Below are 14,839 nucleotides of genomic sequence, written 5' to 3'. Positions count from 1 at the left end.
GTACACAGAATGTTAACTCTTTCACCAATAGCATTGATTTGTTCATATGCATATTAGGACCCAACAGCTAACCATGATCATTATGTAATCTTCCTATTTACATTGTAATTTTAAATATTTTTTCTTCACTTACAACTTTATAAAATTTGATGATTTTATTTATATATTTTTTCAATGTAGAGAGCATATTATTCAGCTAAATATCTATTAAGTGTAATCAAAATTAGTGTTTCTCAGCTAAATCCAGTTGGAGATTTAGTCTTTTAAATTAGGTTGCTTTAGTATGAGGTGGATTGCTAAATGTAGGCTACAGTAATTTGAGGGAAACATACTTTGTCTATAGGTACCTGATCACAATAATCTTACTTTTATTTTTAAGAAAATCGTATAAACTTCACATTGATTATCTCCAAAGCTAACAAGTACAAATACCTTAATCAAGAGAGGTTCATTCTGACAAGCTACACTGGCATCTTGGAGAGCTTGCTCATAGTTCTTCATGGTCAAATATAACTCTGCCCGCAGCAGCAATAATGAATTATCATCAGGAGCTGAAAGACAGGAGGAATACAAATCAATAAAAATGACTGCATTTAAAAACAAGTAATCTTAATGTCATTACATATATTAAAGTGTATATATACATATGTATAAAGTATAAATACAATACGATACAAAATAAGCATAAAAACAAAATAAGAAAGAAAGTTCCTCCCTCCAATCATATTTAGAGTTTAGTTATTTGATAAGTATATTTTAGACAGCTCCTCTCAGGAAAACAGGAAGAAGATTAACAAGACTTGAAAAAGCACCAAGAAAAACAGACTGCCACTGAGTATTCCTACACACACACGAGCTACATCATCTCCAATAATAAATTCAGCAACTGCTGAATCCTCTTACTGCTATAACTATTTTTAGAAGAGATTTAAAATAATTTTTATGAAAGTATACAAGGAAATTCATGTTTAAGAAACAGAAAAGTAAAACATAATTTTTTTTCTTTTTTTTTCAGACATCGAGTCTCGCTCTGTCGCCCAGGCTGAAGTGCAATGGCATGATCTTGGCTCACTGCAACCTCTGCCTCTTGGGTTCAAGCAATTCTCCTGCCTCAGCCTCCCCAGTAGCTGGGGATTATAGCTATGTGCCACCACGCCCGGCTAATTTTTGTATCTTTAGTAGAGATGGGGTTTCACCATGTTGGCCAGGCTGGTCTCAAACTCCTGACCTCAGGTGATCCACCCGCCTCAGCCTCCCAAAGTGCTAGGATTACACATGTGAGCCACCATGCCTGGCCCATAATTTGTTTTTCTACACAACTTGGTAGATGTTGATTTGTCCCCATAATTGTACCTAGAGTATATTCTCTTAAGGGGAGAAAGGAAAAAAAAAAACTTTTTTCTCTGCATTCCTCAACAGCAGAGGTCCTGATAACGACTCACATGCTGCCACAGACTTAAGTCCAGCTATACAGAAGTCAAGACCGGCTCTCTCTTTGAACTGACTTGCAGTCTATGAAGTATTGACTTGGCAGGGTCCCATGGAAAATGCAGGAAGCCAGACCTCAGAAAGGCAGAACCATCACAGCCATTTTCCATACTGTGGGGCCTGGCTCACTCTACCTTTGCCCACCTACGAACCTTGTAGGAGGGCTACAGCTATGCATTTTAGTTCAACCACAAATTCCTGAGCTCCTAAAATGTGTTCTCATCCCTCTACCTAATGTATGTTTTCAGTTTCCTCCAAAACCTTGACCTTGATTCTTTTCAAACTACCCACCTGGTGCTTTCCAATGCTACCAGCCTCCTTTTAGTTTATGTAGGTAACTGAGCAAGCACGCACCAAAGAACTTACGCATAAAGATATTACATCAAGACATGGTGAAAAGTAACTACTTATAAATGTGTCATCACCACATATGTGTAATATAGAGAAGGTATAACAAGAAAAAAGTAGAAGGGGAAAGAAACAGCCAGAGTTAAACAATACAATTTGAATTATTAAGAGAGACATTGCTGGGTATGCATAACTGGCTAGAGCAGGTGGCAGAAACTTTTTTTCTGTAACAGGCCAGATAGTAACTATTTTAGGCTTTGCAGGCAAAGAGGCAAACTGTAGGATATTATATAGATACTTGTTTAACAAGAAGGAAAACAAATTTTGACAGATTTCTTATTGATGCAATTTAAAATATGGTAACAATAATTTAAGCACTTTTTTGTAATACAGATAAACTAATGAGAAGAATGGAATTCTTGTTTGGGGAATAACATTTTTCTTAAGTTTCCAAGTTAGTGTTTCCTATCATCAAAACAACTGAAAATATTAATCTGTTAATTATGATCTAACATGAGATTTTATGTATTTCATCTTTGAAAATGCACACAGTAACTGTGAAATGCTGGCATCAATTCATATGATTTTAAATTGAGCATTTTAATTGCTGGGAAGACATTATAGAATTCTATTAGATTCCCCTCATGGTATCTGCCTTTTTAGCATGTTATTAGATTATTTCCAACTAAAAGATCGGTGAAAATGTCTCAATCACACAGTTAAATGCATTTTGAAATACACAATTCTCCTTTGGAGATTTCCAAAAATCCAAAGGAGATTTGGGGAAAAAAAATGTGATACTTACTATAATGCCGATTTTTTTCCAAATCTTCCAAAAGAGATTTGGAAAAAAAAAATTGGAAAAAAAAATGTATTCCTGGAAGTATAGTTTTTTAGGCTTGGGTTATGCCTGCCGCAAACCTGTGTGAGAATGGAGATCTCATATCCTGTTTCCACTTGGCTAAAGTTTCTTATTAGTCCAATCTGCCAATGGATTCTCTTGAATATTTTAAACAAGAATGTCATGCACAATTCACTCTTTTTCATTCTAGTATTTATACTCCTATTTCCTCATACTCTCATATTGCAATAATAGTGACAGCATTTTCTCTTATTCTTGAATTTAAAAAGCATGTGTCTAATGTTTTAACATAAAATATGTTTGTTGTCTCAGAAAATATTTATCAAGTTAGATGATTTCTCTCCTATTCCTAGTTTTCTCTAAGGACTTTATAACAAGTAGGTGTTACAGTGAGATACCATCTCACACCAGTTAGAATGGCCATCATTAAAAAATCAGGAAACAACAGGTGCTGGAGAGGATGTGGAGAAATAGGAACACTTTTACACTGTTGGTGGGACTGTAAACTAGTTCAACCATTGTGGAAGTCAGTGTGGCGATTCCTCAGGGATCTCGAACTAGAAATACCATTTGACCCAGCCATCCCATTACTGGGTATATACCCAAAGGACTATAAATCATGCTGCTATAAAGACACATGCACACGTATGTTTATTGCGGCACTATTCACAATAGCAAAGAGTTGGAACCAACCCAAATGTCCAACAATGATAGACTGGATTAAGAAAATGTGGCACATATACACCATGGAATACTATGCAGCCATAAAAAATGATGAGTTCGTGTCCTTTGTAGGGACATGGATGAAACTGGAAAACATCATTCTCAGTAAACTATCGCAAGGACAAAAAACCAAACACCGCATGTTCTCACTCATAGGTGGGAATTGAACAATGAGAACTCATGGACACAGGAAGGGGAACATCACACTCCGGGGACTGTTGTGGGGTGGGGGGAGGGGGGAGGGACAGCATTAGGAGATACACCTAATGCTAAATCACGAGTTAATGGTGCAGGAAATCAACATGGCACATGGATACATATGTAACAAACCTGCACATTGTGCACATGTACCCTAAAACCCTAAAGTATAATAAAAAAAAAAAAAAACAAGTAGGTGTTGAATTTTATAGACTGCTTTCAGCATCTGAGAGATTACATATAGTTATCCCCTTCAACCTGTTATGGTGAATTACTCCGAAAGATTTGTCTAGTACTGAATTATCCTTATGGTCCTAGTATAAACTCTTCTTGGTCTTAACTCTTATTACACTGCTGGACTCAAAATACTAAGAAATTTAATTAGGATTTTGACATCTATATACATATGTAAGACTAGCCTATACATTTTTTTTTCTTGTGCAAGCTTTACCTGATTGTGGTGTCAAGATTATACTAACCTTATTAAATGAGATGAAAATCTTCCCACATTTTTCTATGATCTGAAATAAGATGGAAATTAGTCATTGAAAGCCGTAAAGACTTGCTTGACCTTAGCGCCTTTTCAGCAGAAGAGAATCCCTGAGGAGCATTTCAATTTTTTTATAGGGTTTTACTTCTTCATGGATAACTTTTGATAATTTGTATTTTCCTTAAAATCATCCTTTTTATATAAGTTTTAAAATCTTTTATAAATATCCTTTTATATCCGCAATGATGCTTCTTTATTCCTTATGGTATTTATGCCTTGCTTTTTCTTCAACACATTTGTCAAATATTTGTCCCTTAATGGTCTTTGTAATGAATCAGTTTCTCACCTGTTAACTCAATTTTTTCTGTTTCACTAATATCTTGTTCATTATTCCTTTGCTCATACTATCTTTGTGTTAGCTTAATTAATCTTGATAAAGCTTCTGGTGTTAGAAATACATTTCATTAACATTTATTTTTAATCATTCTTTTCTAATGAATACATTTAAGTCTCTACTCCTCACATTCTAAAGGGTGCTTTAACTGAAGTCCAAATTTCATAAAATTCACTTCCCATCTACACTTGATCTTAGCCAAAAGACCAAGAAACAATCACTTCTCATCTAGACACTGAATGAATCACTGTTTTCTTTGTTGACTTCCACCATTTGGTGATATTTGTGAGGACAGCACTTCACAATTTGGTGTTTTAAAACACATAAAATAAATGCCTACATATTTTCTAAGGATTAAACCTTAGGCTTAACAAGACTAAAGGAATTCTCCAAGGATCCCTCAAAACTAAGTGGAAGAGGAAGTGCAAATTAAAAGTCTTTGTGTAGAGAAAACATATGGAAGAAAAATGTACATATGTACTTTCCAAAGAATTGATGCAAAATTTCAGTAGGTTCACCAACTAACCCCTCTATGGGGAAATGTCATAAGAGGGCAGCCTAAGACCCAGGCTTTGACAGGAAAAGAAGAGATGTCTACCACATTTGTGTTTAGGGTCGACCAAAGGCTGTTTTCCAACTGCAACCCAGAGCCACTGTTGTATTAGGAGCTAGGGTTACTGCTATAAAGTCTGTCAAATGTGTGCAGTGGTGAGAAATGAATTACATGTTATTTTAAACAAGTTAAATGAGCCAGGCGTGGTGGCTCACGCCTGTAATCCCAACACTTTGGGAGGCCGAGGTGGGCGGATCACTTGAGGTCAGAAGTTTGAGGCCAGCCTGGCCAATATGGCGAGACCCCATCTCTACTAAAAGTACAAAAATTAGTCAGGTGTGGTGGAACGTGCCTGTAATTCCAGCTACTTGGGAGGCTGAGGCATGAGAATCGCTTGAACCTGGGAGGTGGAGGTTGCAGTGAGCCAAGACTGTGCCACTGCACTCCAGTCTGGGTGACAGAGTGAGACCCAGTTTCAAATAAATAAATAAATAAATAAATAAATAAATAAATAAATAAATAAACAAACAAACAAACGGACACATAAAGCAATAAAAACTGGGTAGTGTTCTCAACGAAAAGAAAGAATAAGTGGCAATACTCCTCAAAACCTATTTATTCAAATTGCTGGAAGACTGTAATTACAGAGTCAAGTCCACAAATCTTAGGTGTATATCTTCAAGCTTTACATATGTACCCCTGCCATCATCATGCAGATCATTCCCAGGGCCTAAGAAGGTTCCCTAGTGCACTATTCCACTTAGTGTGCCCCTGCTAAAGGTAACCGCCATTCTCACCTCTGTCACTTTGGATTACTTTATCCTGTTTTCTAACTTCTATAAATGGATATTTATAAATGGAATGTACTTTTTTGTATCTGACTTTTCACTAAATTATCATTCTGTGAGATTCATTCTTATTGTTATATGTCTCAGTAATATGTTTAAATTAATCTTTAAATAAAATTTAAAAATTGCTGTGTAATGTTACATTGTATGACTTGTTTTATTTACTCATTCTACTAGTGATGAACAATTGAACTGTTCCCCAAATGTTTCTGGCATATATAAATAAAGCTGCGATGAACATTCCTGTACACATATTTTGATGGACATAAGCATTCATTTTTATCTAGTACATACTCAAAAGTAGAAATGCCACAGCAGAGGTTGTACGAGTTTAGCTCTAGCAGGTGCTAACAAACACATTTCTTAAGTTGTCGTACAAATTTATGCTGCCACCAGTAATTTAAGAGTTCCAATTGCTGCAAATAAAAACTAAGTATTGCCAGTTCTTTTCATTTCAGCTACTCTGGTGGGGATGTACTAACTTATTTTCATTTTAATTTGCATTTGAGCACTAATTATGTTGTGCAGTCTTTTAGATGTTAATTGCTCACTTTGAGATCTAGTTTTATAAAGCATCTGTTTAACTCTTTGCCTATTACGTAGTTTCAGCTAAAGTTGTTTCTATCAATGGTGTTAAGTGAGTCCTTACTGTGTTTAGACAGATCGGCTTTTTCTTTTTGAATCATAGGCAATATTTATTCTGCATTACAGGTCTCAGTAAGATATTTGTATGCTCATCCCCTTCTCACTCTTTTGGAGGCCTCTGAGGAACAAAAGTTTTATGGTTATGCTTTTTGTGTCTTATTTAAGAAACAACTGCCTACCCCAAGTCCTTGAAAACAGTCTCCTATGACTCCTAGATACTTAATTGTAATTTTGTTATATGATGTGAGATAGGTATTCAGGCTTATTTTTTTCCATATAAAAAAGCAACTGACTCTTTTTTCCCCATTGAATTCCATTAGCATCTTTGTAGAAAATCAAGAGACTGTATATGTGAGAGTCAGTTTCAATGTGTCTATTTTTAAGCCAATACAATGCTGTCCTAATTACTGCAGCATTATAGTAAGTATTGGTATCTGCCAGTGTAAATCCTCCAGCTTTGTTGTTTTTCTTCATTGTTGCCTTGGCCATTCATCAATTTCCACCAAAAACATTGGCTAGGATTTTCTCTGAGATTGTACTGAATTTACCATTCAATCAGCAGAGAACTGATGTCTTGCCAACACTGAGTTTTGCAATCCATGAAAAAAATGATATATCTATCCATTTAAGTCTGCTTTAATTTCTCTCAGAAATGTTTCATGTTTTCAGTGTATTGAAATGAAATTTTCAGTGTAGAGGTATTAAACATCTTTCAGATATTTCACGATTTATTCCAAGGAATTTGTTTATATAAATTGTTCAAATTTTTTTTCCTATTTGCTTTTTTCTAAGTATATAGTTATCTTCGATAACCTCTATATTGACCTTGTAGTCAGCAATCTGGATAAATCATTCATAATTTCTAATAGTTCCTACATTCTTCTGGAGTTTCTATGTACGCCAGGTCATCTACAAATAATGACAGATTTTGTTTTATCTTTTATTTTTCCAATCTTAATACATAGCTATCTAGAATCTCCAGTGAAATGCTGAGTGGCAGGGAGAATAAAACACTGTTACCTTCTCATTCAATGGGAAAACATTATTTCATCATTAATTATGATAGCTGCTATCTCATTTTTGTAGACTTTTAACAAATTAAGAAAGTTCCTTTTTATTCGTAGTTTCCTGAGAGATGCATCATATCATTTTTCTTTTTTCTGTAAAGATGGTGAATTACATTGCTTGATTTTCCAGGATTAAACAAAACTTAACCTGCTTGTTACTGATGTGATATTCTTTAAGGATATCAATGGATTCAGTTTGCTAATATTTTGTTTAGGATTTTTGCAACTATATTCATAAGAAACATTGGGCTGTATTTTTCCTGTCTTGTTACTGATTTTGGCTCCTTTATTTCCTTCTTTGTACTCTCTTTGGATTCTATTTGCTTTTCTTTTCCTAGCATCTTGAAATGGAAGCCTAGAGATCACTGACTATCAGCTGTTCTTTTGTAGTATAGGCATTTAAAACAGTAAGTTTCCCTCTAAGCACTGTTGCATTGCATCCCATAGTGTTTGATATTTGTATTTTCATTATCATTCAGGCAAATTAGAAAATTTTCTGGCCGGGTGCGGTGGCTCACACCTGTAATCCCAGCACTTTGGGAGGCAGAGGCAGGTGGATCACGAGGTCAGAGATCGAGACCATCTTGGCTAACACAGTGAAACCCTGTCTCTACTAAAAATACAAAAAATTAGCCAGGCGTGGTGGCAGGCGCCTGTAGTCCCAGCTACTGGGGAGGCTGAGGCAGGAGAATGACATGAACCTGGGAGGCAGAGCTTGCAGTGTGCTGAGATCATGCCACTGCACTCCAGCCTAGGCAACAGAGTGAGACTCCATCTCAAAAAAAAAAAAAAAGAAAATTTTCTAATAATTATTAGAAATTCTAATAATTCTAATAATTATTAATTAGAAAATTTTCTACTTTATGTTGTGATTCATTTTACCCATCATTATATAAAAATATATTGCTTAATTTCAAAATATTTGAAGATATTCTATTTATCTGCTATTTAATTTTAGTTTAAGTCCACAGTGTTTAAAGAACATATACAGTCTGATTTTAATGTTTTAATATTTATTACGACTTCTTTCATGGCCTAATCCAGCAGTTGGCAAACACAACCACAGGCCAACTCCAACACTCTGCCTATGGTCATGGGAGCCTAAATGGCTGTGTTTTTGCAGTAGTTGTATGTAGTGACACATATTAATTAAATCAAAGTGCTGAAGTATGTTGTATCTATATCCTTACCTATTTTTCAATCCTTACTTTATCAGTTACTAAAAGTTTTGTTCAACATCTCCAATTATTTCCCCTTTTGCTTTTGTCTGCTTTTGTTCTCTCCGTATGTGTGTGTGTACACTTGTTGTCAGGTGCATACAAATTTAGGCATATTATTATACATTTTTTTTCTGTTGAACTGGCCCATTCATCATAAATGTCTTTATTTCTTCTGATATTCCTTGCCTTAAAGAATACTTTATCTGATAGTCGCTTTGCCATATCAGGCTTTTTTTTTTTGGTCAGTCTTTGTTGCCATCCTACTAATTTTAACCTTTTTTTGTGTTCTTACACCTAAAGTTTACCTCCTGTGTAAACAGCATGTAGCTATACTTCACTTAATCCAATCTGCCAACATTTAGTTTTTAAATGGAAAATTTAGGTCTTCACATTTAATGTAAATTAAATCCCCATTTTTCTATTCCTTTTCTAGTTGTCCCACTTATTCTCTGCTTCTCTATTCTTCCCTCCCATTTTCTTTTGGATTAATCAAGTATTACTTTACTATTCCACTATAGCTTTTTAATTTTACCTTCCTATTGGTGGTTACCCAAGACAGCAGAATACGCAAACCTGATTTAGCAGTCTACTTTAAATTAGTACTGTTACTACCTCCAAAACAGTGTACAAAACATACAACAATTTAACTGTATTTACCCATTCTGGCTTTGTACTATTGCCATATCTTTCACTTTTATGTATGTTACAAATACCACAAGATATTATTATTGTTATTTGAAATAGTCAATATTGTCTTATATTGTTACACCTTCTAGCACTCTTTACTCTGTGCATTAGTTTCATGCGTCCAAATGGATACTCTTCCTTCAGCCTGAAGACTTCCCCTCAGTATATCATGAAATGCAATTCTGATGGTAATAAAATCCTTTAGCTTGAGTTACCTCTTTGGCTTAAAGCACCTTGATTTTGTCTTCATTTGTGAAAAATATTTTCAGCTGGGTAACGAATTCCAGCTAGGGTTTTTTTTTTTTTTCTTTCAGCACTTTAAAGACATTATTCCATTATCTTCTAGCTTCAATAATTTTGTCTAAAAGTCAACTGTCAGTCTTCTATGATTCCTTCGAAGGAAATATGTCCTGTCTTCTCTAATTGCATTTAAATTCTCTTTATCTTTGATTTTCAGGAACTGACTATAATGTATTTGGATGGGTTTTGTGTGTATGTTTGTGTGTGCACTTGTGTCCACCCTGTTGGGCTTAGTGAACTTTTGGATTCAGTGATTTAAAGTTTCTCATCAGATTTGGAAAATTCTCAATTACTTTTTTCTTTAAATATTTCTCTTGCCCTTCCCCTCTCTCTTCTTCCAGGATTCCAATTTCATAGATGTTGGAACTTTTGTCTGTGCCTCACATAACTCTCAGGCTCTCTTTCATTCTTCTTCTGTGATTCAGTTTAGATATTTTCTGTTAACTTGCTTCCGAGTTTTCTCATTCAGACTTCTGATGTGTGCCATCTGGTTTGTAATAAATCTAATTAATTCTCAACTTCAGATATTGTATTTTGAATTTCCAGAATACCCACTTGGTTCTTTTTTATAGACAATTGTCTTCTGAATGCTTTATATTTTCATACATTTATTTACTTACCTCTTTTAACATACGTACTAGTTATTTTAAATTCCGCTCATAACTTATTGGCCAAAAGTAGTCACATGGCGCCACCTAATCACAAGTGGACCAGGAAGTGCAATCCTACCTTGTTTGGGGAAGGTATAGAAATAGACCAGCACTTGGCCGGGCGCGGTGGCTCACGCTTGTAATCCCAGCACTTTGGGAGGCTGAGGCGGGCGGATCACGAGGTCAGGAGATCGAGACCACGGTGAAACCCCGTCTCTACTAAAAAATACAAAAAAAAATTAGCCGGGCGTGGTGGTGGGCGCCTGTAGTCCCAGCTACTCGGAGAGGCTGAGGCAGGAGAATGGCGTGAACCCGGGAGGCGGAGCTTGCAGTGAGCCGAGATTGCGCCACTGCACTCCAGCCTGGGTGACAGAGCAAGACTCCGTCTGAAAAAAAAAAAAAAAAAAAAAAAAAAAAGAAATAGACCAGCACTAATGACTACCACACTTGGCTAAGGTCACATAATACATAAGTATCAGAAGCCAGGTGTGGTGTGGTGGCTCATGCCTATAATCCCAGCACTTTGGGAGGCTGAGGCAGGCAGATCGCTTGAGGACAGGAGTTGGAGATCAGCCTGGACAACACAGTGAAACACGTCTCTACTAAAAACACACACAAAAAATACGAGGCATGGTGGTGCATGCCTGTAATCCCAGTTACCTGAAAGGCTGAGGCACGAGAATCACTCTTGAACCCAGGAGGCAGAGGTTGCAGTGAGCCAAGATCATGTCACTGCAGTCCAGTCTGGGTGACAGAGTGAGACCTTGTCTAAAAAAAAAGGCCAGGCATGGCGGCTCACGCCTGATATCCCAGCACTTTGGGAGGCTGAGGCGGGCGGATCACAAGGTCAGTAGATCGAGACCATTCTGGCCATCCTGGTGAAACCCCGTCTCTACCAAAAATACAAAAATTAGCTGGGCGTGGTGGTGCGTGCCTGTAATCCCAGCTACTCGGGAGGCTGAGGCAGGAGAATTGCTTGAACCAGGGAGTCGGAGGTTGTAGAGCCATGCCACTACACTCCAGCCTGGTGACAGAGCCAGACACCATCTCAAAAAAAAAAAAAAAAAAAAAAAAAAAAAAGTCAGAGCTTGGATCTAAACACAGGTATTTCTGATTCCAAACATTTGTGAACCTCTTTTTTTTTTTTTTTTTACTACATGAAAACCTCTTTAAAAGGGCTAATTTATTTTGAAATTAAATGTTTTCATAAAATTTTAAGCTAATCTTTGAATAGAAAAATGAATACATTCGATATAAGTTCTCATATGAATTTACTGAAATAGCTTATTTTAAAAACTTTTAAATTAGGTCTCATATATACACAGAAAAGCTAAAAATATAAGTATATAGTGCAATAAACTATTGCAAAGTGAACACACTTGTGTATCCATCCCCTAAATCAAGAAACAGAACATCACCACTACCCCACAGTTCCCTCTCATACTTCCTCACAATCACTATTCCCTTTTCATCCCCCCAAGGTAACCATTGTCCTTACTTCTAACATCCTACAGTAATTTTGTCTGTTTGGACTTACAGATAAATAGGATCATATAGTAAAAACGCTTGAGTCTGGCTTCTTCCACTTAACATTATGTTTGTGAGATGTGTCCACATTGTAGTTTGTAACTGTAGCTGATTTATTTTCTTTCTGCATAGTATGCTATGAAAACATAATCATATATTCACTCTTACTGGACATTTGGGTTGTGTGCACTTTTGGGGTATCTCTAACAATGACATACACTCTTGTATCTACTTGCACATTATTTTGGGGACACATATGCATATACCTCTTTGAAACTATTTGGCCAAGGACAGGCTTAACATCTGTAGATACTACCAAATATTTTTCAGGGGTATAATCTGCAGTCCCATTAGCAGCATATAAATACCACAGTTTTCATTTTTCTACATCTTCTCCAACATCTAAATATAGATGAAGTATTTCCGATGAAAATTTGGTGTTGGAATTGGGTAGTGCAGTAAATGCAAAATATATAATGAATTTCAAAGGCTTAGTTTAAAAAAGTAAAATCTCAATTATTTTTTAAAATTGAAGCCATGCTGAAATAATATTTTGGATGCATAGGGTTAAAAATTGCTAAAATAAATTTCACCTGCTTTTTTCACCCTTTTAATGTAGCTACAAGAAAATTCCAAATTATGTGTGGCTTACGCAATAGTTCTAATTGGATAGTGCTGCTGTAACACCATGAATACCTACATTAGTGGAAAACTAAAAAATATGCCTGTTAAAGTGTGGATATGTTGGTTGCAAAAACTACAGAATACTCGTTAGAAAAGCTGAGTTAAGTGCTCTATTCCAGCAGAGAATATCCCAATTTAGATACAGATATTGAGCACTTGTTAAATATTTGGATCTTTTTTTTTTTGCAAGACAAAATTGAATGCTAGTCACTTTATAATGTGTGCCTTCTAAAAGGGAAAACCTTAATCCTAAGTTTAAAATAAAATGCACACTGACTATAGCATGGTAGAAGATTATTTTAGTAACAAGAGATTCAACAAGTCTTCTCTGCTAGTGCTTTAAATCGTACATGCCCTATTATAAAACCAGTGAAACCAGACAGCAAACCGTCCTCCTCACACTGCCCAAAACAACTGCCAGTGGAGCACATACTCATATGTCAAAGCCAAAACGATGACAGAAGTTTGGTCTTCCTTTCAGCTAAACAGTGTTAACAGGTGGTGGTTGGGTGAAGGCAGGAGAGTGCCTGTTGCTGGCCTTAGGCCTCAGATAAGTAAGGGAATGACTGAATGAACAATTTAAAACTACACACACTAGTCAGTGTAACTATCTAGTAAGTTAAATACGCCATAACATCTAATGATGGCCTCTGAGACAGAGAGCAGGCTAGAACCGGAGCGTGTGACGTGATTACAGCAGAGTGGAGGGGGTTCCTTCCTGGCTATATTAGCTGAAACCCAAAGCAAATCTTGCCCCAGCACAAGGCACCCCTTTCCGCGCCTCTAGCGTGTCAGCTATGTGCATTTTCCTTCAGGATGAGCAAAAATATTTCGTCATCCTCCCCACTCCTCAACAGCGCAGAAGGTGCCGAAAAGCAATTACAGGACCTTACAGAGCTGCTCCGGGGGCCGCGGGAAACTTACCAGCATCCTGGAAAAGACAAAACCAGTGGGGTGCACGTGGCCTCTCCTGGCTGCAGGGTGTGGCCGCCCCCACCTTTCACCTTCCCATCGTTAGGAAGCAAAGTAACCCCTAGGCCTGGACAAAGCTCTCGAAAGCCCAAAGCCTGTCGGGCCCACCGGCCAGCTCCCCACGCCGCTGCTGGGCCCGACAGGTGTAGGGGAGGCGGACCCGCTCCGCAGCAGACTCACCCAGCTCCAGGGCCTGGTCGCACCTGAGCAGCGCGGCCTCCGGCTGCTGCTGGCGCTGCAGGCTCCGCGCCTGGCCTGCCAGCCTGCGCAGCCGGCACTCGGCCGGGAAGCACTTTTCCAGCAGGCCGCTCAGCACCACGTTCACACGCCGCGCCTGCGGCCGCGCGGGCCCCGGCTCCACGCAGCGCTTGCAGACTGTGAGCCCGCAGGGCAGCGTCACCGGCTTATGCAGCAGCCGCCGGCAGCGCGGGCAGCCGAGCAGGTCGCGGGGCGCGCGGGGCTCCGGGGCCGGCCCTCCCTCGCCCGGCGCCTCGGGCTCGCCGCCCGGGTTCTCCGCGGACAGCGGCCGCTCACGCAGGCCCACGGCGCGCACCAGGCCGCCCGCCAGCTCCTCCAGCTCCTCCGGCCGCAGGGCCCCGAGCCGCGCGGCGCCGCGGAACGCGCCCAGGGCCTCGGGGAGGCGGCCAGCGCGGGCCAGCGCGTCCCCCAGCCTCAGGCACAGGCCGCGGTCCGGCTGCGCCAGACCGGCTAGCATGGAGCGAAAGAGCTCGGCTGCCATCTCGTACTCGCCCGCGCGGAAGGCCTCGTCGCCCTCCTCTAAGCGCTGGGCGATCGGCTCCGCGCGGTCGCAGCCAGGACACTGGGGCGGCGGCGGCGGCGGGACCGGCTCGGGGCTCATCACCGCGGGGCTGCGACGACGCGGGTCCGGAGCGAAGGCGAGGAGCAGGGAGGATGCGCTGCTGCTGGGAACTGGCCGGCGGGAGCGCGGTCTCAGCCTTCGCCAGCAGCCACGCGCGTCTGGGGGCGGCGCGCTGCGAGCGGCTGAGACCGCGGGCGGGGGCGGGCGCGGGCGCCTGGCTTGGGCAGCGTCCTCAGCGCGGCGTGGGCGGCGAGCCTCGCAGGGCTGCAGCCGTTCCGGGGCGGGGGCCGGGACAGGCACCGCGGGCGCAATCTGAGCCCCTGCCCACGCGCGGCGGCCTCCCAGTCCCGGGGGCTTAGGTAA

The 14,839-nt window shown here is 39.6% G+C and overlaps 1 protein-coding gene across 2 annotated transcripts in view; it reads right to left on the bottom strand.

Moving 5' to 3' along the window:
* The window catches only part of LONRF2 (LON peptidase N-terminal domain and ring finger 2), a 41,342-nt gene extending 26,737 nt beyond the window's left edge, over nucleotides 1-14,605 (bottom strand). The window contains exons 1-2 of one of the 2 annotated variants that reach the window (XM_003274848.3): nucleotides 13,837-14,605; nucleotides 433-551 (exon numbers count right to left, since the gene is read on the bottom strand). In XM_003274848.3, coding sequence (XP_003274896.1) covers nucleotides 433-551; nucleotides 13,837-14,515 — 798 coding nt within the window. In that variant the 5' untranslated portion in view covers nucleotides 14,516-14,605. Of the gene's footprint in view, nucleotides 1-432; nucleotides 552-4,098; nucleotides 4,937-13,836 lie in introns of those variants that run through there. The other variant, XM_030827314.1, reaches the window with a different exon arrangement.
* Between the last annotated feature and the right edge of the window lie 234 nt (nucleotides 14,606-14,839).

The sequence above is a fragment of the Nomascus leucogenys genome, chromosome 14 (assembly GCF_006542625.1).
Source record: "Nomascus leucogenys isolate Asia chromosome 14, Asia_NLE_v1, whole genome shotgun sequence".
Classification (NCBI taxonomy): domain Eukaryota; kingdom Metazoa; phylum Chordata; class Mammalia; order Primates; family Hylobatidae; genus Nomascus; species Nomascus leucogenys.
Note: the sequence above shows the minus strand (reverse complement) of the source record. Positions and strands in the feature narration are given on the sequence as shown.